This window comes from Triticum dicoccoides, chromosome 3B, assembly GCF_002162155.2.
Source record: "Triticum dicoccoides isolate Atlit2015 ecotype Zavitan chromosome 3B, WEW_v2.0, whole genome shotgun sequence".
NCBI lineage: Eukaryota > Viridiplantae > Streptophyta > Magnoliopsida > Poales > Poaceae > Triticum > Triticum dicoccoides.
Window position 1 is genome coordinate 566115611 of NC_041385.1, and position 23595 is coordinate 566139205.

The 23595-nt window shown below is 42.8% G+C and overlaps 1 protein-coding gene, 1 long non-coding RNA gene and 1 other non-coding gene across 6 annotated transcripts; 1 reads left to right on the forward strand and 2 right to left on the reverse strand.

The window, feature by feature from the left end:
- Positions 1-3593: 3593 nt before the first annotated feature.
- Positions 3594-4630, reverse strand: LOC119281559. Its single transcript, XR_005138463.1, has 3 exons — positions 4397-4630; positions 3949-4031; positions 3594-3867 (listed from the first exon to the last, which is right to left on the reverse strand). It is a non-coding gene; the product is annotated as an uncharacterized LOC119281559 (long non-coding RNA).
- A 1232-nt stretch (positions 4631-5862) lies between these two features.
- On the forward strand, positions 5863-18535 carry LOC119277119. 4 transcript variants are annotated; one of them, XM_037558343.1, is made up of 8 exons: positions 5863-6054; positions 6156-6270; positions 6972-8008; positions 9039-10618; positions 10739-10842; positions 11577-12370; positions 12820-12932; positions 17396-18535. In XM_037558343.1, exons 1-8 carry the CDS (start codon positions 5956-5958, stop codon positions 17679-17681), a joined length of 4128 nt encoding a protein of 1375 aa, XP_037414240.1. In that variant the 5' UTR covers positions 5863-5955; the 3' UTR covers positions 17682-18535. The 4 variants fall into 4 exon arrangements, with proteins under 4 accessions (XP_037414240.1, XP_037414239.1, XP_037414241.1 ...); XM_037558342.1 differs by having other exon boundaries at positions 5864-6054; positions 10739-10854; XM_037558344.1 differs by lacking the exon at positions 5863-6054 and adding an exon at positions 6686-6742 and having other exon boundaries at positions 6160-6270; positions 10739-10854.
- Positions 18536-19264: 729 nt separating this feature from the next.
- Positions 19265-19337, reverse strand: TRNAR-CCG. Its single transcript has one exon. It is a non-coding gene; the product is annotated as a tRNA-Arg (tRNA).
- Positions 19338-23595: the final 4258 nt, after the last annotated feature.

The following is a 23595-nucleotide window of genomic DNA, read 5'->3' on the forward strand; positions in this document are numbered from 1 at the left end:
TATCTATAAGTTTTGATTGTTCCATGCTATTATATTATCCATCTAGGATGTTTTATATGCATTTATATGCTATTTTATATGATTTTTGGGACTAACCTATTAACATAGAGCCCAGTGCCAGTTTTTGTTTTCTCCTTGTTTTTGAGTTTTACAGAAAAGGAATACCAAATGGAGTCCAATTGACGTGCCAATTTTTGATGAATTTTTATGGACCAAAAGAAGCCCCTGGAGTGAAAGAGTTGGGCCAGAAGAGTCCCGGGCTGCCCACGAGGGAGGGGGCGCGCCCCTATGTCTCGTGGACAGCCCGGAGACCTCCCTGACTTGTTCCCGACGCCAAAAATTCCTATAAATATTGAAACCTCCAGAACATAACCTAGATCGGGAGTTCCGCCGCCGCAAGCCTCTGTAGCCACCAAAAACCAATCGGGACCCTGTTCTGACACCCTGCCGGAGGGGGATCCCTTACCGGTGGCCATCTTCATCATCCCGGCGCTCTCCATGACGAGGAGGGAGTAGTTCACCCTCGGGGCTGAGGGTACGTACCAGTAGCTATGTGTTTGATCTCTCTCTCTCTCTCTCTCTCTCTCTCGTGTTCTTGATGTGGCACGATCTTGATGTATCGCGAGCTTTGCTATTATAGTTGAATCTTATGATGTTTCTCCCCCTCTACTCTCTTGTAATGGATTGAGTTTTCCCTTTGAAGTTATCTTATCGGATTAAGTCTTTAAGGATTTGAGAACACTTGATGTATGTCTTGCATGTGCTTATCTGTGGTGACAATGGGATATTCACGTGATCTACTTGATGTATGTTTTGGTGATCAACTTGCGGGTTCAGTGACCTTGTGAACTTATGCATAGGGGTTGGCACACGTTTTCGTCTTGACTCTCCGGTAGAAACTTTGGGGCACTCTTTGAAGTACTTTGTGTTGGTTGAATAGATGAATCTGAGATTGTGTGATGCATATCGTATAATCATGCCCACGGATACTTGAGGTGACATTGGAGTATCTAGATGACATTAGGGTTTTGGTTGATTTGTGTCTTAAGGTGTTATTCTAGTACGGACTCTATGATAGATCGAACGAAAAGAATAGCTTCGTGTTATTTTACTACGGACTCTTGAATAGATCAATTAGAAAGGATAACTTTGAGGTGGTTTCGTACCCTACAATAATCTCTTCGTTTGTTCTCCGCTATTAGTGACTTTGGAGTGACTCTTTGTTGCTTATTGAGGGATAGTTATATGATCCAGTTATGTTATTATTGTTGAGAGAATTTGCACTAGTGAAAGTATGAACCTTGGGCCTTGTTTCCTAGCATTGCAATACCGTGCGTGCTCACTTTTATCATTAGTTACCTTGCTATTTTTATAATTTCAGATTACAAAAACCTATATCTACCATCCATATTGCACTTGTATCAACATCTCTTCGCCGAACTAGTGCACCTATACAATTTACCATTGTATTGGGTGTGTTGGGGACACAAGAGACTCTTTGTTATTTGGTTGCAGGGTTGTTTAAGAGAGACCATCTTCATCCTACGCCTCCCACGGATTGATAAACGTTAGGTCATCCACTTGAAGGAAATTTGATACTGTCCTACAAACCTCTGCACTTGAAGGCCCAACAACGTCTACAAGAAGAAGGTTGCGTAGTAGACATCAGATACTAGTTACACAAAGTTGGCCATTGTTGAAATGTTTGGCGAAGAAAAAGGACCCAAAGTTTGGGATGCGGTGAATGCTTGTTTCTATGCATTATTTGATAAATACAAATCGCTCTATGCTCCAAGTGATACAAGTGCACAAGCAAGTGGCTCCCAAGGTCCTCACGGAAGGGAAGGGAGGAAGTTGCAGTCTCGAATTGCAAAAAAATTTAAAGATTGGTGGTGAAATTAGCACTAGTAAATCTGAAGTTGTGAGATAACTTATGGAAGAGAATGAAGAGGACAACGATGATTTCGATATTCTAGCAAGGTGGAAGTTACTGCTTCTAGATTTTCAATATTATCAAGATTGGCTTGTGATGTGTTAGCAATTCCTGTATCAACAGTTGCATCGGAGTCGTGTGTCCTAGATGTTTTGATGACATCCTTTACACCATTCATGGTCCAAGTTCTTGTTTGTTGTACATTTCTTTCATTCTTTCTTAGAACAAAAGAGTATGGTAGTGGAAATTCTTAAAAGTCAAAGGCCTCTCAAGAGGCTTTCATCACCATGGCAGGTCCATCTACTTAAATCCGGTGAGATGAAAACTTGAATTCTTGTCACTAGAAACTCCATTTCTGCACGCAATCTTAATTTTTATCAACCTGTAAAATATCTGAATGACCGATAGAACAGTAGAACTCCACAATATATATTGAGATTATTTATAGCAACGATAACCGCTCTCTGCCTACTAATCATGTTACCATAATAACGTTTCATGCTAGCAAAAGTTTTTTTTTTTGATCTGCTCATGCTAGTAAAAGTAACAAAACGTGAAAAAAAAATCTAATTTGATATTCTATATAGCGGCAAATATTTAAGGGGGTAAGGTGCCTGCTGTATGTAAATTTGTTTTCACCTTTTGTCCCTATAGACATAATATTATACAAAAAAGAACTAGCAGACCTTAATGTTTCAACATTTTGTTAAACAGCAAGTCGACCGTCTACACTCGTAGAGTAGAACGATCCACTTTCTGAATATTGGTGAGTTGGAAACTTGAACTGTGAAAACGAAAAAACACATTTTCCATGCCAATCTCATGTTCTGCTAATTTCTAAGTTGTACACTTGTGTTGTCGTGCGACAGGGCATGGTTGTAGGCTCAGAGTTGGAGCAGGCTGGACTGGAGGAGGCGTGGAGTGGAGAGTAATGTGTGCTGCACTGCCGCCGTGGAAAGTGGTGTGTGCTGCACTGCTATGCCATTGCAGTTCTTGTGTGCTAGTGTTCTACTGCTTGATGTGCTGCTGTCTACAGCTTACATTACGTCTCTATATGCCAGTATGTGAAAGTCTTTTCTGCAGTGTGCCTGTGCTCTATTTTCTTCTCTATGTTTGCACTTGTCATTCCAAACTTGTTTAGTTACCTGAAGCTGAAGTTTTTATTTTTTATTTTTGCGAGTACCTGCAGCTTATGGTTGAAGTTATTCTCAAGTATCTTGTGTCATCTGTGATGCCAGAGTTTGGGCTATCTTGTGAATATTGCGTTCATATGCACTTTCGAGTTAACCTGTAAACTGAACCGAAATTATCAGGTAACGGGAACTCTCAGGTTTCAGTTTTTAATACTGAAATTCGAGTTAAAACAAAAACTGAACCGAAATTATCAGGTAACAGAACTCTCAGGTTTTAGTTTTTAATAGTGAAATTCGGTTTATTTTTTCACTGACCAAATCTGTTGAAAATAATAATAATGAAACCCGAATTTATCGGGCCTGGCAATTGGGGTAAAACCTGAAAAGAAAAAGAGCTGCAAGGAGACGGTAGAAACAATTTCGGCTGTGGCAACATGCACAAGCAGAAGAAAAAAACAGGTACGAAGCTCAAGCACTACTGAATCATCATAACCGTTGTTCAACAAGTCAGATACTAGAATCACTTACAAAGTTCTTACATCCGCAACTAGAATCACTTTAACAGTCCTTACATCAGCAACTAGGAATACTTTAATAACAGTTCTTACATCCGCAACAACTCCACTTATTCTGCTTTTTCCGAAGCATAGGTCTTCGAAGGTTGAACATTAATCAGACTGCTTCGTCTCAGTGTCCAATACTAGAGGGCGAGTATCCCAGTAAAGTACTGCTGACATTGCTGCACACACAAAAGTGAAGTACCCAGCAGCAAGGGGTAAAAACTTTTTGTTCCTAGGCGACCTATAGAACAAAAAACAAGTTCAGAACAAATATACAGTCAACAAGCAAATATACTATATAAATTAGGTAGTGCATAATTACCATAGTGGTGGAGGGGGCGTGGTTTGTGCATTATTGGTTAATGGAGAAGACCCGACCGGATTTGCGGTGGATACAGCTCCATGCTGCAAAGAAATTTAGACCATTCTCGTTAATTATAAATAGTGACAACGCAGGATTAGAAAGCTTGGTATCAACAAAGGATATGGCTTTGCGCATTGGTGGAACGGCATTATATCAGGTGTAGATAGAACATAGAACGGAATAAATATCAGATTAAAAAAGAACTGTACACATGACATGACTCATGAGCATACGTAGGTATGCTGTCTTCTGGCACTTTTGCCGACTAATATGCAAGGATTCTATCCTAGACAGCAAATCCGGACTTTTCAAATATGATGTGTTGTTAAAACCAACGCGGATGTAAAAAAAAAACTACTCTAGATCTGATTTTGCAAATTCCACAAGGCCAGGAACGAGTGCATACCTCGCTATTCTTCAAGTGACTTTGAGATTCTGCGGAGAACCGGCGAAGAGAGCTCCCGCCATGGCTAACCCTCGGCAACAGCCCCCGCTGTTCCCCCTTGATGGCAACTTAGGCGACCGCCGAAAAATACGGCTGCGGTGGTCGCTGAAGGGCACGACTGCACATCCTTCTCGCAGCAAATCCAAGAGCCGCTGCCATCGATTATGCAATTCGCAGATCTCGCTAGTTCTATGCTTGCCGCCGGGTCTGTTGGAGTTGATCGATCCTCCCGCAAGCCTTTGTAACACGGAAGGCCAAGGGTTTTCCGGCTACAACGCTGTCACCGGGTCGTTCTCGTGTTCGTTTTCTTTTTTATTTCTTTTTCTTTTTTGAGGGTGAGGGAACCAACAAACTACTAGGCAGGCCCAATAGGCCCAGCCCATTGGCGCACAATGAACGTGTACAGCGTGTTTTTTTTTTAACTAATATATAGCAAAAAAAAAAGAGTACAATTTCTTTGCTTGTTTGCCTTTTATTTTATTTTTGGTGATCAATCTCCATCTCCACTAATCTACTAAGTGCGCATGCAACACATGAATAACGAATTTCTCCCTTCTTAATTAGCACCTTTTCAGACAAATCACAATCGCACGTGTATGTCACACATCATAGGCAAACCTGATGAATTCCAATTTTTTTATTAATAATAATTAATATTCAAGTATTACGAAACTAGGAAAGTATTATTACAAATTTGAGAAAGATTGATTTTTTCCAAAAATTCTGAATTTATTTTGTGACAAACATTGACAAATATTCCAGTTGCTTGCAAAGTTTCATCATGGAAGCCATGCCAAAAAAAATGATGGTCCAAGAATGCTACTTTTGAAAGCATTTTGGAGCACTGGTTTATTTTACCGCCATTGTTTATCTGTACCGCATGGCATTGGGCGGAATAGATGCGGCAAACCTGTACCGCAATTCGGCATCTATTCTGCTCGACGCCGCACGGTGCTACAAATCCATTATACGAGGAGGCACAAACGGTTTTTACGGGCTGAGATTATAGCGGCTCTGCTATAGATGCTCTTAAAGGCCTATCTGAGTTGCAGGATTTGTAGAACGTAGCAATAGATAAAACACATAAACTGAATGGCATGTCTTCTTCGATATTATAGGATTAATATGGGTGTTTGATTGTGCGCAAGAGAAACCTAAGATTCTTCACATAAGGTTTGAGTGGATGTAAAAATTTCTATTAAACCTAGTACAAATGAATCTTAAGAAGAAAAATCATACGAATTATATAATCCTAAGAAACAAACAACTTTAAATCCTCCAATTTTCTTTTGAATCCATTGAACCAAAAGGCCTAAAAAGGAATTCCCTCTCTAGTTTAGAAAAAAAGGGAAGGCCCACCGCCTCGTCTCTTGTCGGTCCCGCACGTGCCGCTCACGAGGCAGTCGGTTCCCGTTCCGGATTCCGATTCCCATCGCCGGCCTTCTCTGGGTATTGGAAGGCGGAATCCCTCGGCGCGCCGCACAAACCCTAAACCCCACCTCCCCACAAATCACGCCGGAATGGCGGCGGAGACGGCGGAGAACGACTCCTCGCAGGAAACCCCGCCCCTCGCTGCCACCGCCGGTGCCGCCGGCGGCCCCAATCCCTGCTGCGCCAAGGTAACCGGACCCCCTTCTCCTCGACTCTTTGCGACGCGTTCTCTTTTCGGTCTGTTCGCTTTCTTGATGGATCCCCTTTTTTTGTTTCTCTGGTTCCGTAGCTATGGAAGAAGTACCAGCAAATTGAGAAGGGCCGGGCGGTGCTGCGGGAGGCGGTGAAGCTCCTGAACAGCGAGATTGACAAGGTGCGGAATGAGAAATCAGCTCTGGCCGAAGGTACGGAGTTCTCCAACTCGTTCATGCTGTGTTGATCTGGTTGATTCCTTCCGCATTATGATTCTAGCTAGCTGGAGCGTGTTAGAACGCTCACTTTGCAAGATGAACAAGAACAAAGACTAAATTTTGGGTTGTCACACTTTAGCTTGCTAGTACTACCTCCGTCCGGAAATACTTGTCATCAAAATGAATAAAAGGGGATGTATCTAGATGTATATTAGTTCTAGATACATCCCTTTTTATCCATTTTGATGACAAATATTTTCGGACGGAGGGAGTATATGTTAAGCCACTAATTGACCTTATAATAAAATCCTCTTCTTCATCTAGAGAAAACAAAAGCCTTCGTGTATTAAAAGATTGTTGTTCGGAAGTATCTAATGCTCTAAATTCTAATCTAATGGCATGCTAGTAGCATGCTACCAGGAATTTAACAGAAGGTGTCTATCCCAAAGAAGATGAGCCTTTCAAAGTATGTTTGTTTCTCCTGATGCTTTCTTATACTCTCAACATCCACTATTTCATCTGTAATATAGACCTTGTCCATGTTGCATGTAGCTAGAAATTCAAGTACTTAAGATTTCTATGGTCAATCCACAAGGCGTTCTTGTTTCTACATGGCTTTACCACTTCATCTGCGAACCTTTCGGTATGCACATCATGCACTAATAGGTTGTTCTTCCTGCTTTCTGGATGGTCAGTGTGCAAGGAGGAGCGTCTCCGAGCTGATTCAGCAGAAGCAGCTAGGGAAACCGAGTCTGATGCCAGAGATATATTAGAGAAAGAGGTAATTGAACTGAAGGCTGAGAACTTGGCCCTGCATCAAAAACAAAATTTTGGCAAAAACAGTGATGAGCTCTTACGCATCTCTGAGTTGGAGGAAGAAAATAGAAGGCTCAAACAGGTTTTAGGAGAAGAAAAGTTGAAAAGTGATTCTGAGAAGAAAAAGGTCGAAGAAGCAAAGAGCAAGGCTTTAGAAGCGCAAAAATTATTGAAGTCTGAAACACATAAGTATGAAGAGTACAAAAGGCTTGCTGATACAGAAAGAAAAATAGCCAATGATTTGAAGGCATCATGTGAAAAATTGAGGACTGAAGTAAATGAAACCAGGGCGCAGTTGTCTGCTCAGATTCAGAAAACAGGGGAGGCACATAAAAAGGCCGAAGCGGAGAAGCAGAAGGCTGCCAGAGAAAAGAAATGTGCTGATTCTGAAAAAATGTTAGCAGAGAAGAACAAAAAACTAATTGAAGTTGAGAGGAAAAAGGCAATGGAAGAGAAGAGCCATTCTAACCATTTGCTTGCACAGTTACAGGAACAGAAGAAACTGAATGAAAGCTTGCAAGTTAGCATTGAGGCTCAAAGAAAGAATGCTATGTCTGAGAAAAACCGTGCAGACCACCTGTTACAGAAGTTGGAAGAGGAGAGAAAACGTAGTGAATGTTTACAGAGGAAGTCTGATGATTTGAGTGCCACTAGGGATATGGTTTCTCTTGGCAAACATGGAATACAACATATTGGTGTAGCTACTGAAAGTGCTAACATAAAACTTCTCAAAGAGAAGCTGAAGCGGAAGAAAGATCAACTAAAGCATGTTAAAAATGAATCAAAGTTAGAGAAATCATTGATAAGAAAAGAGATTGAGCTCCTAAAACAGGACTGGATGAAGCCGCTGAATCGGTTTAACATGCTTGATGACCATCTTGCTGGTGGTGTTGAAGGTATTCATGCAATGAAAAAGGTATGTATCCTGATAGCTACTTATCAGTATCATGAGCTCTATGAAGGAAGGTAGTTATGTAGAATTTGATGCTCAAAGGTATCATGGTAATGTATAATTTCAAATTCAATGTACAATAGCTCACTACTGCAAACAGAGAATTTCTTCATACGGAAATTGTCAACATGTTGGAATTTTTTCTGTTAGTCTGCTCAGACTGTAAAAGTAGACTTAACGATAAATCTAGTAACATCATTTAGGTGCTAGTAGTTTTTCATCATTAGAGATGGTCAAACTTAGATTTTTTTTACTGTTCCAATGCTAAAAGGACCTGCATTCTGTTTTCAAATGGAGACATCACAGTTGCTTTTGTCAATCTTCATGTGTTCACATCGAAGAATCGAGGAAAGTTAACAGTGAAGGGGTTTGTAGTACGGCAAGAAAATGTTAGCTCCTCTATTCTCGAATTCGATATCATTTTAGATGCTCGATCTACCAGTTCTAACTTTTCCCATTCTATATTAACATGTTACTAAAAAAAACTTATTTTATGATAGTTTTAACAATAGATATATTGAATATTGTTATCATTTTGTGCCAGTTTGATACTTAAATGTAAATTGTTTGAATCAATTTCTGTTTACACTATTGAATATCTGAGTCGTAGTTTGCAAATGTAAGTCCAAAGCACATTTAAACTAAAACAATTTAATATCTGAGTCGTAGTTTGCAAATGTAAGTCCAAAGCATATTTAAACTAAAACAATTTAATATCTGAGTCGTAGTTTGCAAACGTAAGTCCAAAGCACATTTTGATATAAAGACTAAAGTGGAGGTCATTTTTTATGTTACTAGAGGTGCAATTGGTATATTTAGACAAAATGGTGTGCACTTGCTAGTGTTTTTACATGTAGATGGCACTAATATTCTGTTGATCAGCTGCTGAATTTTATTAGTATGCACCTATACTTTTAAGTTCTCACATTCGCTAAGAATTTTCTCTTGCACCTACTTTTATATGAACTAACCTTATCATTGATCATCTTGGCAGCTGAAGCGTCAACCGGAGGTACATGACTTGGAACGTACTCTTCGTCCTCGTAATCCAGTTGCTGCCCCATATTTCGGGTTACAAGCTGGGATTATTCCTTTTACTTCTGCCCCAAGAGAATACACTTCATATCAGTTGCCTAGAGAAAGCTGCACAAGACCAATCTCAGGTACTAGTTCTGAATTAGAGCCTCCTATTGGTAGTGCTCTCAGAACGGAGTCCAAAAATCACCACAGATCTTCACGTCCCACATCCATATCTGATAAAAAGTTCATGGGCTCCCAGGGTAAGGAAAGCCTATTTGTCTCATCAACAGGTACCAGAAAGAACCAGAACTCCACAGGTTCAGAGTTACCCCCTAAAGACTGCAGTACAAGGAAACAAGATAGAGCGCTGCTGGAGATTTCTGGTCATTCATCTCGACGGAAGGCATTGAAGTCATTACTGCCTGGTGGTACAGAAGTTGCAGATCAAATGCCTAATGGTGGTAGGAAGAGAAAAAGGACAAAAAATTCTGTAGAATCACTTCCCCACGATGCCGCTGCAAATAATTATTTGGCATTCGGTGATGATCGTTCATGTCCGCAGCAACAAAATATCATCATCCCATGTATAAACAAAGAGGGCTCGCAAAATCGTAGCAGGAAATGTCATGCGGCCGTTGATAAATCCTTGAGTGGCTGTGCTAAAGTATTGTCTCCTGGAGCAGCAAATGCTTGCGGAGGCAGTAAATTTGCTTCATTGCTCTCTTTTGAGAAATTGATTGAAGGGGACTGCTTGAAGTTGCTCAATTTGGACAATGATGCTGATGAGGAGAAGTACAGAAAGGCAATGAAGAGACCTCTTTCACCAGATGTGCCCATTGTTCTACCCACTATAACTAGAAGGCCTATGTCTCCGCATTTGGTTGATGGCAATGATATTCAATATGATAGAGATTGTTCTGCGTCAAGGTCTGATGGCAGTTTGTCGGAAGTTCAGAAATTATCTCAGAATGCTAAGTTTCAATCATCCTATAGTAGAACTGAATACAGTGGCAGTGTTACGGAGCTGTGTGCAAACAATAAATCTAATACAGTAGATAATGATCCTTACAACACCAAATTGGTTGATGTGTCAGTTACAGCCAGATCGGTCAATGTTTCACGTGGGAATGTGGCCTCAAATTCCTTAGTTTCCGTCGCTGTGGATTTGGAGAATACCATGGGACCACAGTTCTCAGAAAGTAGCTGCAGAGACCATGCAAATGCCAGTTTGCATTCGGCACCTAATAAAAGCAGGCTAAATCAAATGTTTGATGCATCATCAGATCCTGAACTGCAAAGTAATGTTGGAACAAGTAAATCACGAGTAGCTGGGCCAGTCAGTTTGACCACAAATAGTGTGATTGGTTGTTGTCATGGAGCTGGAAACAACACTATTGACTTTTTTGGCGTTTCTAGTTTGAAAAGAAGCAGCCTAATAAAGATACTTCGCTATTGGGATGCCCTGTCTTCTGAAGCTGGTAAACTGTCTGAGGATATTTATGTTGATGGTCCATTACTAGAAAGAGTATCAACCGAATCACTGCTGCTTCCAGAGTAAGTCTGCTTGCATTGAGCTGACTGTTTTTCTATTCATTTTAGCAGTTACATGCTCTTCTATTACTGCCATGAGCATTCATATTGCAAAATAAGTAACACTTCTGTTTTCTTATGCAGAGAGAGGGTTCCCCTCATTTTTTCCCTTTTGTTGTGGGATGTTCGTAAATTAACAACAGAACCTGTTGATCAATACCTTGCTTCGTCGGCCTTTTCCATGACTGGTATAATGACGGGTAGGCTTTCGATATTTCAGTTTTTTCATCACTTTATTATTTCCCTTTCCCCCTTATGTGCAAACAAATAATAAATAACTGGGTTTGCAACTTTGATGTGGTTTATGCTGCGCAAGAACTTTGTGCAAACATTTGGTTCCTTTATCGGGTGGGAGGGTTTAGAACCAGTTAAGAGTAAAATCAACTAAAGTACCACAAAAATGGAATTCCATCCAAATCTGTATTTTTGATTTTGATGCTGTTCCACCAGGTAGAAACTTCTTTAATGCTACAGTTTTATATACCATTGGTAGCCTTTTAGACATTGCTGCTATTTGACTATCATTTCTCATAAAGTTACACAATGTTACTTCTACTTCTACCAATAACATTTTATATTCTCACGCGTTAACTGAAATTCCTTGATGGCAGTATCTGAAATTATTCATCAAGCTTAGATTGTGATGTGGCAAGTAGAGTTTTCTTCTGAAGTACATGTAGGTTATTTGTCAAGTTCAGTTTGTGAGTATTTTTCTTCTGTCGAAGTGATTTAGCTTTCTTCTATAAGAAACTACTCCATGCCTTGGTTGTCTTCATTAATTCATTGTTGTTAACTTATTTTATACTTGAGCCACACCACATGAGATTATGGCTGTACCGAGCTAGTCATTGTATGTCGTACGAATAGCTTCTGAATCGCGTTTTCGGACATTATTTTGAAATTTCCATTATTTTCCTTGCAGTGAAACCTTACATGGAAACGATATTGGGCCTCCTAAAAAGCAACCATCTGGATGTCCTTGTCTCCTTAATTGAGGATTTTCTCGTGAACAAAGAAGTTATGGTTTGCGATAAAATGGGAGTTAGGAATTCTGTTGCAATCAAGTATTGTCACCTAGATGATGAAACTGGCATACAAGTATCCACTAAGCCTGCGACTGTAAATCAGTTTATCTCTGCTTGCATCCTTTTGGCTTCAATATGTGTTAAAGTGGAGAGGCTGGATGTGGTTTTAGAGGTTTCATACAGAGTTCTTCAGATGGGCAAATTAAACCTTTCCTGGACCATGTTGGCTCTCCATGTCTTTGGTTCCGTATGTGGTGATAAGTTGCGCTTTCTGAAGAGCTGTAACCTTCTCATGACAACTGTACGGTTGGTTGTCCTGCTTCTCGAGAGCACAGACACTTCCTCGTGCCTTGTGTCATCTTATATTCAGTCCAATAGACCAACAGCTTTCCCATCCTGTACACATTGTGTGTTTGATGTGGATACAGTGTCTATAGATGTTTTTATCTCTTCTCTGCTCGATGAGCTAGATTTATGTGCTCTGTCATGGAACAATCATGCCAATTCAAATGAAGCTATTACAAGGCACAGTTCTCATTCAGGATCAAGTGGACTGGAGATCAATTGTGGTGAATCTTGCAATATCTCCAAGCAAGCAAATTTTACTGAGGATACCAATTATCCTGCAGAGAGAGACCTGTGCTATTTCACTGAGATAATATCTCTGCTTGAGCTGTTTGGGAACTACATGGTATGGTCAACTTCTTCATCTTACTTGATTTCACTTTATCTTGATAGTTTATTTTTTGGAGTTATCTAACATGTGAACAATATTGACTGCCAGACAGCACATTTTCATGTCCCAGGGGAATTTTTCAGCTCTTGTATTTCATAGTTAGATAGTATTAGTTTAATACTACCTCCATAACTAAATATACGATGTTTTTGCAGTTCAAATTGAGTTGCAAAAATGTCTTGTATTTAGTTACAGAGGTAGTAGTTTTTACCTTTAACTCCCATGTCAAATCAGAATCATTTCAAAAGAACTAAACATCGTTGTTTCTAGCATCATGGCTCTTTTGATGAACTTTGCTTAAGTTGAAACTATTCTTCTTATTATTAGTAGCAATCGAATATCTGCTATGCAATTGCACACATCATCTGTTTCATTATAGACTGACTATTCATGTTTGTTTTTAGAGCTGCGAGTGGACATACAAAAATGTTGTTGTCCGTCTTCTGAAGATTTTGGAATCATGCACATGTGAGGAGTATTCAGCTGCTCTCTTGGTACTTGTCAGCCAGCTTGGAAGGTTTGTGCCATTTTCCTTCTTCTTTTAAATATGAATGCTTAGAAATCACTTACACAGTTGTGAAATATGTACTGCCTCTTATTTCATGATTTTACGAGGAAATGTGTTCTTTCTATTTGATGTTACGGGATTTTAGTAAGAGGTACTAGTCATGTGCCTACTTATTCCTGTAGTTCCCCTAGCTCAATTTGTCTACCCTTTCCTGCATTTAATTTCTTTATCTGTTAGCCACAAAGGTTAAAGATACGATGTTTCGGGGACAAACAATTTAATATGGTAGCAAGACACTCAACTTAATATGTGGTTTACCTTGTGCCTTTTAGGAAAATAGTAAGTATACAAAAGTCTTAAACAACAACAACAACAACAAAGCCTTTAGTCCCAAACAAGTTGGGGTAGGCTAGAGGTGAAACCCATAAGATCTCGCAACCAACTCATGGCTCTGGCACATGGATAGCAAGCTTCCACGCACCCCTGTCCATAGCTAGCTCTTTGGTGATACTCCAATCCTTCAGGTCTCTCTTAACGGACTCCTCCCATGTCAAATTCGGTCTACCCCGCCCTCTCTTGACATTCTCCGCACGCTTTAGCTGTAAGCTATGCACTGGAGCTTCTGGAGGCCTACGCTGAATATGCCCAAATCATCTCAGACAATGTTGGACAAGCTTCTCTTCAATAGGTGCTACCCCAACTCTCTCGTATATCATCATTCCGGACTCAGTCCTTCCTTGTGTGGCCACACATCCATCTCAACATACGCATCTCCGCCACACCTAACTGTTGAACATGTCGCCTTTTAGTTGACCAACACTCAGCGCCATACAACATTGCGGGTCGAACCGCCGTCCTGTAGAACTTGTCTTTTAGCTTTTGTGGCACTCTTGTCACAGAGAATGCCAGAAGCTTGGCGCCACTTCATCCATCCGGCTTTGATTCGATGGCTCACATCTTCATCAATACCCCCATCCTCCTGCAGCATTGACCCCAAATACCGAAAGGTGTCCTTCTGAGGTACCACCTGGCCATCAAGTCTAACCTCCTCACACCTAGTAGTACTGAAACCGCACATCATGTACTCGGTTTTAGTTCTACTAAGCCTAAACCCTTTCGATTCCAAAGTTTGTCTCCATAACTCTAACTTCCTATTTACCCCCGTCCGACTATCGTCAACTAGCACCACATCATCCGCAAAGAGCATACACCATGGGATATCTCCTTGTATATCCCTTGTGACCTCATCCATCACCAGTGCAAAAAGATAAGGGCTCAAAGCTGACCCCTGATGCAGTCCTATCTTAATCGGGAAGTCATCCGTGTCGACATCACTTGTTCGAACACTTGTCACAACACTATCGTACATGTCCTTGATGAGGGTAATGTACTTTGCTAGGACTTTGTGTTTCTCCAAGGCCCACCACATGACATTTCGCGGTATCTTATCATAGGCCTTCTCCAAGTCAATGAACACCATATGCAAGTCCTTCTTTTGCTCCCTATATCTCTCCATAAGTTGTCGTACCAAGAAAATGGCTTCCGTGGTCGACCTCCCAGGCATGAAACCAAACTGATTTTTGTCATGCTTGTCATTCTTCTTAAGCGGTGCTCAATGACTCTCCCATAGCTTCATTGTATGGCTCGTCAGCTTAATTCCACGGTAATTAGTACAACTCTGAACATCCCCCTTGTTCTTGAAGATTGGTACTAATATACTCCGTCTCCATTTTTCTGGCATCTTGTTTGCCCGAAAAATGAGGTTGAAAAGCTTGGTTAGCCATACTATTGCTATGTCCTCGAGACCTTTCCACACCTCAATGGGTACACAATCAGGGCCCATCGCCTTGCCTCCTTTCATCCTTTTTAAAGCCTCCTTAACCTCAGACTCCTAGATTCGCCGCACAAAGCGCATGCTGGTCTCATCAAAGGAGTCGTCCAGTTCAATGGTAGAACTCTCATTCTCCCTATTGAACAGCTTGTCGAAGTACTCCCGCCATCTATGCTTAATCTCCTCGTCCTTCACCAAGAGTTGGCCTGCTTCGTCCTTGATGCATTTGACTTGGCCAATATCCCTCGTCTTCCTCTCTCGGATCTTGGCCATCTTATAGATGTCCCTTTCGCCTTCCTTCGTGCCTAACCGTTGGTAGAGGTCCTCATATGCCCGACCCCTTGCTTCACCAACAGCTCGCTTTGCGGCCTTCTTCGCCATCTTGTACTTCTCTATGTTGTCTACACTCCTATCCAGATATAGGCGTCTGAAGCAATCTTTCTTCTCTTTAATCGCCTTCTGGACATCATCATTCCACCACCAGGTATCCTTATCTTCGCTTCTCCTTCCCCTGGACACTCCAAACTCCTCCGAGGCCACCTTACGAATGCAAGTTGCCATCTTCATCCACACATTGTCCGCATCCCCTCCTTTCTCCCAAAGGCCCTCCTTAATGACCCTCTCCTTGAACGCCTGAGCTACCTCCCCCTTGAGCTTCCACTACTTCGTTCTAGGGACTTTGGCACGCTTATCCCGCTGGACACGAATCCGAAAGCGGAAGTCAACAACCACCAGCTTATGCTGGGGTACAACACTCTCTCCAGGTATCACCTTACAGTCTAGGCACGCACGCCTGCCTATCTTCTCTTCTCGAGAGGATGAAATCAATCTGGCTAGAGTGTTGGCCACTACTCGAAGTCACCAGATGTGATTCCCTCTTTCTAAAGAGGGTGTTAGCTACAATCATGTTGTAGGCTAGAGCAAAGCTTAAGACATCTTCTCCTTCTTGATTCCTGATGCCATAGCCAACTCCCCCATGCGCCCCTTCAAAACCTGTGTTAGATGTACACCACGTGGCCATTGAGGTCTCCTCCTATGAAGAGCTTCTCACCAATCGGTACACTCCTAACCATGTCTTCCAGGCCTTCCCAGAACTCCCTCTTGGTGTTCTCATTGTGGCCTACTTGCGGGGCATACGCGCTGATAACATTGAGAACCAAGTCCTCAACTACCAGCTTGACCAGGATAATCCGGTCCCCACGTCTCTTGACGTCTACCACTCCATACTTGAGGCTCTTGTTGATCAAGATGCCTACGCCATTTTTGTTTGCAGCCGTCCCCGTGAACCACAGCTTGAAGCCGGTATCCTCCACCTCCTTCGCCTTCTGTCCTCTCCATTTGGTTTCTTGGACGCAAAGGATATCAGCACCTCTCCTCACCGCTGCATCAACTAGCTCCCGAAGCTTCCCTGTCAGAGACCCTACGTTCCAGCTACCTAAGCGAATCCTCCTAGGCTCGGCTAGCTTCCTTACCCTTCGCACTCGTCGAGTCAAATGCGAAGACCCTTGCCCATTTTCCACTACATCCGGGCGCCGATGTAGCGCACCACTAAGGATGCGACGACCTGATCCTCGCTTACTTGCCACCGTATCGGTTCAAGATACGGCGCGCTACCTTGGGGGTGACAGCCCTGCCCTTGCCCATTTTCCACCACACCCGGGTTCCGATGTAGCGCGTCGCTGAGAGGGTTACGCCCCAACGAAAATCTTTTGGGTTTCATCTCCATAAGAGTGGCTGAGTTTTTACGTTGGCTCGCCAAGCCTATCACAACCCTCCTCCTTTGCCCGGGCTTGGGACCGGCTATGTTGAGACAACATAGGCGGAGTTATACAAAAGTCTTAAACATCAAATAAAGAACACTGGGGGGGAGGGGGTTATTGAATTGTTTCTTCTCCTTCTCTCATGATGGGTGACTGATCAGTTTTCCATCACTAGAAGACCCCAGGTGCATGTGTTGTGTGACATCACGTGTGTATTATGCAGTTTTATGTTTGCTAATCTAAGTATACAGCAGAACATGTTGGAAAATATTTGGTACATCTTTTTGGAAATTGAGATCTCATATATCTTGATTGTTGAGGTGGTGTTTTTTTTCTTAAAGAAAACTCTACCAGTTATTCCAATATATGTGATGGGTGTAAAGATTAGAATCTAATGTCACAGTGGCATCCTTGGGAACTTTCTTTCACATGATTAAGTTGAGACACTGTCACAAGAATTCTTCACACTGGGAGGCCCTGCATTTCTTCTCTCGCATTCTTTTAAGCATGAAACCGGTGGTACAATCTGTTCTTGACTTACGGTCTTCATTCTCCAAGCTAGACCAGCTCTTTTGATATGACTGATACTCTGCCATGATTATATGTTCTTTAAATGAGTCTATTAGTGGTGAAATGATCTCTTAGCTTTCTATGTTCTCTCTAGTTTTACAACTAGGCATGTTCTTTATCTTTAGGCCTTTTAAGGGTGATAGTCTCTTTCCCCCTCTTCTTTTTATTTTGAAATATGCCTTTTGTGCATGTTTATTGCATAAATACTGTTTCAACTTCTGTTAATAGATTTAGTGCTGGTACACGTTACCTTCTCGAGCTGTTTTCATTTTTCATTGACATTTTACAATTGCTTGATTACTATTTTGCAGGTTTTTCATTGATGATGTTGGTTATGAGACAGAAGCAGTAGTTGAGCTGAGGAACAAGTTAGCAGTGCTAATAGGGACGAGTTTTACAAGATCAAGGAGCATACCTGTTCAGTTCTCTGCCATTGGTGCGCTGCTCAGTCTCTTTCCATTGACATTTGATAAAATAGTTTCTAGCCAGACTGGACCATTATCAGGTCCATGTGTTCTGCAAGCGAGTCAGATTTCCGAATGGTTTGGTCAGTTAAGCAAGGAGAATCAATCTTTTGCGCGTTCCTTTTTTAGCTGAGTCGGTGGGTATTCCAGCATTCAGGCTATCTGCTCCGGTGGACTAAGAAAGCATCCCATTGATATTTTGGGTTGTTCAGCGCAGGGGCACTCATGATCTCACATGACGCCATTATGATTAATCTTTCTCCTAAAGAGCATATGGGGGAGAATGTTTTATTCTCTTTGAGGAGGCTGAACTTGACTTCTCTACAGACCTTTTGAGGCAGGTGTGAGATTCAAATGCAGAACCACAAGCTAGGATTGTGCTTCTTCATGCATAATTCTTTCGGGAGAAATCTGAATATGAAAGGATCACTAGAAAGATTTGTCAACAAGCCAAATTTGAAAGAAGTTGCATGTCTGGGATCATCGAAGGAGGTACTTCAAATTTGACCTGGTTTAACTCAACATGGAATATCTTCAATGTCGCAGAGAGGGTCTGTGGTATGCCCTGATCTGAAGGCGCTGCATCGGCCTCAAGCCACCACCGGATGTAGGCACATCAAATTTGACGCTGGTCAACAAATCTGATTTTTTTTGGGGGTGAGGTACTTGATCCGCGTAATAGCAGAGTTACAGTGTATGTTTGTGTGAACGGTTTTTTTTCTTGGAGGTGATTCGGAATTTTATGGTATCACCTTCCGAGTACTTATTGGAACTTGTTGACCGTAGAGATAGATGTACAGCAGCAAAATCCAAGAGTTTTTAACCCAGCACGGGTCAACTTGTCCCTTCTGATGTATGAATGCAAGTTTAGCTTCAGCGCCTTTTCAAATTCGATTATAGCAGTCCTAGTACAAACGCTGGTTTTGTAATGCCAGAGATGAAGTTTCATCATAACATAATGAAATAAGCTTCTAGCGCCCCTGTCCATTTCATACTCTATGATTCTCATCTCAACTATTGGGCACTGACTTGACGCATTTTCTGCCTATGTTTTGACCCTCGACAGAAGAATTAGTAACTTGATGCATTTTCTGCCTACGTTTTGACCCTTGACAAAAGAATTCGTAAATTGCAAAATTGATAACTCAGTTGCCACCTAGATTCCTGCCGTAGCTCGACTTGTCAAGCCTCATTATTGTATCATGTCAATTTCTTGGCCCAATCCTTTTTAGAAAAAGAAAGAGATTGATCCCGAGTTTTTTTAGATTAAAGAAAAAAAAACTTCTGTACTGCATTTCGTGTATGCCCAGCCTATAATAATAAAATTGGAATGTTGTAAAAAATCGACTTGTCAAGCCTCATCATTGTATCATGTCAATTTCTTGGCCCAATCCTTTTTAGAAAAAGAAAGAGATTGATCCCGAGTTTTTTTAGATTAAAGAAAAAAAAAACTTCTGTACTGCATTTCGTGCATGCGCAGCCTATAATAATAAAATTGGAATGTTGCAAAAAATCGACCACGCTGGGACTGCATTTCGTGCATGCGCAGTTTTTTTAGATTAAAGAAAAAAAAAACTTCTGTACTGCATTTCGTGCATGCGCAGCCTATAATAATAAAATTGGAATGTTGCAAAAAATCGACCACGCTGGGACTGCATTTCGTGCATTTCGTGCATGCGCAGCCTATAATAATAAAATTGGAATGTTGCAAAAAATCGACCACGCTGGGACTCGAACCCAGAATCTCCCGCTCCGGAGGCGAGCGCCTTATCCATTAGGCCACGCGGTCATCTTGTTAACATTCGACTAGAAAGCGTATATAACCACAACCGTATATGGGGCTCAGAATTCAAAGGAGAAACTAAGTAATCCTGGTACTCCTAATGAATTATGGCGTCTTCTAATATAAGTATATATTTTCTTTTTCTTTTTTGCGGGATAATGAAGAGCTTTATTCATATGATGAGGCACCAGTCCTGTCAGCCATAAGGCTAGTGACCAGGAACCCGGGGGGAGTCCATCCAACACTCCGTTGCCTCAGTGTGCAAGCTTTCTTAGCACATAGGTGGGCTGGAATGTTTGCATGTCTCCTTACATGAACAATATCAAAAGAAAACAAAGTAGCAGCTAGCTCCTCTATATCTAACAGTAACGACGCTATGACAGAGCGCGAAGTCATGCACAATTTCCAGAAGTTCACCACCTTCAAGCTATCTGTCTCAATCTCCACACGCGCAAAGCCGTGAAGTGTTGCCACAATCACACCTTCACGTATAGCTAGTGCCTCCGCGACGAGAGGATCTGTATTGCCTGGGCAAGGTTTACACCAGGCAGCAATAAAACCTGAAGATGAACGAGCAACACCCCCAATCCCTCCTCTATGCTCCTGCATAGAAATACCAGCGTTGGTGTTGATCTTAGTCAACTCTCCCTCTGGTGGTCTCCACCCATGGCCCGGTAGTATGCTTGCGTGCTTGGTCGGGAGCTCCAACACCACAAGAGCATCTCTCATCATCTTTAGTGACTGAACCGGATCCATACTGGCCCTGTCGTGGGTGTCATTGTTGCGAGATGTCCAGATGGCCCACATGACCGTAATGATTTTTGCCCTGTCTGCTGCATCAAACTTAGCATCACAGAGAATATCTCTAGACCATATCAATTCATACAGTTCTGGGAGCTTGATGTTGACCCACTCGCCTGCTTCCCTCCAGAACCTCTTTACAAGATTGCATTTTATCAATGCATGATACATGTCCTCATCTGCTGCCAGACACACTTTGCATCTGGCTAGAGTTGTAATATGTCTGTGTTTGAGAGTACTTTCGACAGGTAGAATTCCTCGAAGCACTCGCCACCAGAACACGCGGACTTTTGGCACCACGTTCAGCTTCCAAAGTCTTGTCCATAACTGCTTATTTGTCTCCGATGCTTCCGTGACCGACCCTTCTTCTAGAGCACGATGCTCGTTATGAATCATTAGAGTTCGGTACGCTGGTTTTTCAGTATAGACTCCTTCCTTTTCTGCTGACCATGCCTAATAATCATCCCCTCCCATACGCCTTAAGGGAATATTCAGTATTGCATCGGCTTCAGGAGTTATAAAGTTTTCCCTCACGACATTGATCTTCCATCTCCCAGTTTCGTCATCAATCAAGTCTGAGACCGTGGCTAAATTAGTAGCCCCTAATTCCACAGACGGTTTCATGGATAGCAGCCTTGGAACCTAAGGGTCGCTCCAAATCGACACCATTGTGCCATCTCCAATCCTTGTGATCATCCCAGCTTCTAGGGCCTCTCTCCCTGCCAAGATGGCACACGCCAGGTTGAGGAAGCAAGTGGATGCGTGAAGGCCTCCCAGAAGTCAGTGTTTGGGAAATACTTTCCTTTGAGCACTCGTGCACATAGCGAGTTAGGGCTAGTAACGAGTCTCCAACCATGTTTCCCCAGGAGGGTCGGGTTAAACAACTGTAAGTTTCTGAAACCCATCCCTCCCTTCTCTTTCGGGGTAGCAAGGGAATCCTAATCAATCCAGTGCAAGGATCGACGATCAAGCGAGCTACTCCACCAGTAACGCGCCATATATGATGATAAACCCTTGCAAACTTTCTTCGTTAGCTTGAAGCAGCTCATAGAAAACGCTGGTATGACCTGAGCCACGAATTTGAGCCGAACCTCTCTTCCTGCACATGAAATCATGCGTTCTGTACCCCCCATGCAGCTTGCTTCTCATCCTCTCATTTAGGTGATCAAAAGTCTCGCTTGTGATTCACCCAGTTGCAGTAGGTAAACCCAAATATCTCTCACTGAAGGCTTCAACCGTGATTCCTATAAGATACTTCAGCCTCTGTCTGACTGGATCTGGTGTGTTGGGACTGAAGAAAATAGAGCTTTTTCTCTGTTTACACACTATCCAGAGCATCCACCATAGATCCTAAGAACTTGATTCAACCTTCCGGCGCTAGCTTCTTTTGCATTCATAAAAATTAAACTATCATCAGCAAAGAGAAGGTGATTCACCCCAGGCGAATGATTACTCACCCTAATTCTTCTGTCCACATGTTGCCCACCCAGATTGTTTAACAGACTAGCGAATCCTTCTGCATAGAGTAAGAACAGATAAGGCGAGTAGGGGTCCCCCTGACGTAAACCCCTTGATGGAGTGAAACAAGGCAACAGTTCTCCATTCACTCGTACAGTGAACCTGACAAATATCACACATTTCATTGTCAGTCTAACAAACCTTGTGCTGAAGCCCAACCTTAGCATGATAGCTTCCAGATAATGCCATTCCACGCGGTCATATGCTTTCATCATGTCAAGCTTGACAGCACACACGTGATTTCTCCCCTTCTTACGCCTCCTCATCGCATGAACACTCTCATAAGCAATTAGTACATTATCAGTAATGAGGCGCCCGGGAACAAAAACACTCTACTCCTCACTTACAATGTCTCCGAGGAATTCCCTAGCTATGTTGGCAATGCATTTGGAAGCGATTTTGTATAACACAAAGCATAAGGAAATGGGTCTATACTGAGAGATGCGCCGTGGGTACCTTACCTTAGGTATAAGAGTAATAGAGGTGTCATTCATTCCCACTGGCAACTCACCCCCATTCAAAAAATCCAAGATAGCCAGCACTATATCATCTTGAAGAAGATCCCAGTGCCGCTGAAAAAACCACGTCGTGAAGCCATCCACCCCCGGTGCTTTGGCCGGTGCCATTTGAAACAATGTCGTCTTCACCTCCAGGGTTGTGAAAGGTTTATCAAGGTGTTCATTCATGGGCGGCGTCACCTTGGGCGGAACCAGATTGATCAACTCGTCCATAGGTTGGAAACCCTGGAAGGTATATAAAGCTTCATAGAAACCTTGAACTTTTGTACAATTCTCTTCAAAAGTCTGACACGTTGAACCATCGGCTTTCTCCAAGAACTCAATTTTATTCGACCGCTTTCGTTGAGCCGCTTGGGCATGGAAATAGCCTGTGTTACGGTCACCCTTGCGAAGCCAGAGAACTCTGGATCTCTGCCTCAAACCATATCTCTTCTTGTCGGAGAGCTTCACACGGTTGCTTTCCGAGTGCACGTTCCTCATCTGTAGGGCCCCGCCCCGTGGAGCAGGCTCGTAGACGATCGAGCTTTTCGCGCAGTTTTCGGACTTTGCGTGTTAGATTGCCGAATTCCTTCGCTCCCCAACTAGCAAGTTGTTGTTGCAACTCTTCTAATATAAGTATAGGGGGTCTTAATTTGTTCAGTATTTGTTCTTCACGTTTTACTACGAAATATTCAATGGATTAGTTGATATAGTTCGTCTAGCTCGTCTTTTATTTACAATCAAAGAACGTATTTATTTTCCTTTAAAGATGTTTGCTGTCATATCGGGGGAAAGCAGAGTTAAGGTAGGTTTTTTTTGAGACATTTTGGGCAACACAAGTTGAGATGGTGTCCAGCCACCTGCAAAAAAAAAGATGGTGTCCAGCCAGGGAGCATAGTGTGGGCCGCATTCTGGCTCTCCCTTGTTCGCCCTCGATATACGAATGGGCCAAACTGCATCTCCATGCTGGCCCATCCACAGCTGGCCCTGAGGAAACCGCAGGTCGCAACCTAAAATAAAAAAGGAGGAATACCTCAACGTTTGTCTCAAAAAAAAAAAACTCAACGTGGCGGCGAAAGCGAAGGAAGCCACCGCCCATCCACCCGCGTCCATCCACCGCGAGCACGACTGCACGAGGCCGGCGCGGACGCGATCCATCCATCCCCCGCCGCCCGGCGCACGCACTCCCCCTATCTCCGCCCCCCACGTGCCGCCGACCGGCGCGCGGCGCACCACGCGGCGCTCGTGCCCCCCGTCCCGTTTCGCTGTCCGTCCCGCGCCCACGGCGAGGTCGACACCCCACGTGCGACGGCAGGGCGGCGACGCGTGCCGAGCCGAGCGGCGTTTACTTTTCTTTCCCGAAAGATGATGCCACGCCCTTCCCTTTCCCGGTTTTCCTCTTCGATTCACCACCGGCCGGGCGGCTCGTTGACGCGCGACCGACCAGG

What these genes read in the sequence shown, in the direction of transcription:
- LOC119277119 (XM_037558342.1), top strand. Translation starts at nt 5,956, where the DNA reads ATGGCGGCGGAGACGGCGGAGAACGACTCCTCGCAGGAAACCCCGCCC. An exon ending in GAAATCAGCTCTGGCCGAAG is followed by an intron (nt 6,271 to 6,971) that starts GTACGGAGTTCT and finishes CTGGATGGTCAG; the next exon opens with TGTGCAAGGAGGAGCGTCTC. An exon ending in CTTGTCAGCCAGCTTGGAAG is followed by an intron (nt 12,933 to 17,395) that starts GTTTGTGCCATT and finishes ACTATTTTGCAG; the next exon opens with GTTTTTCATTGATGATGTTG.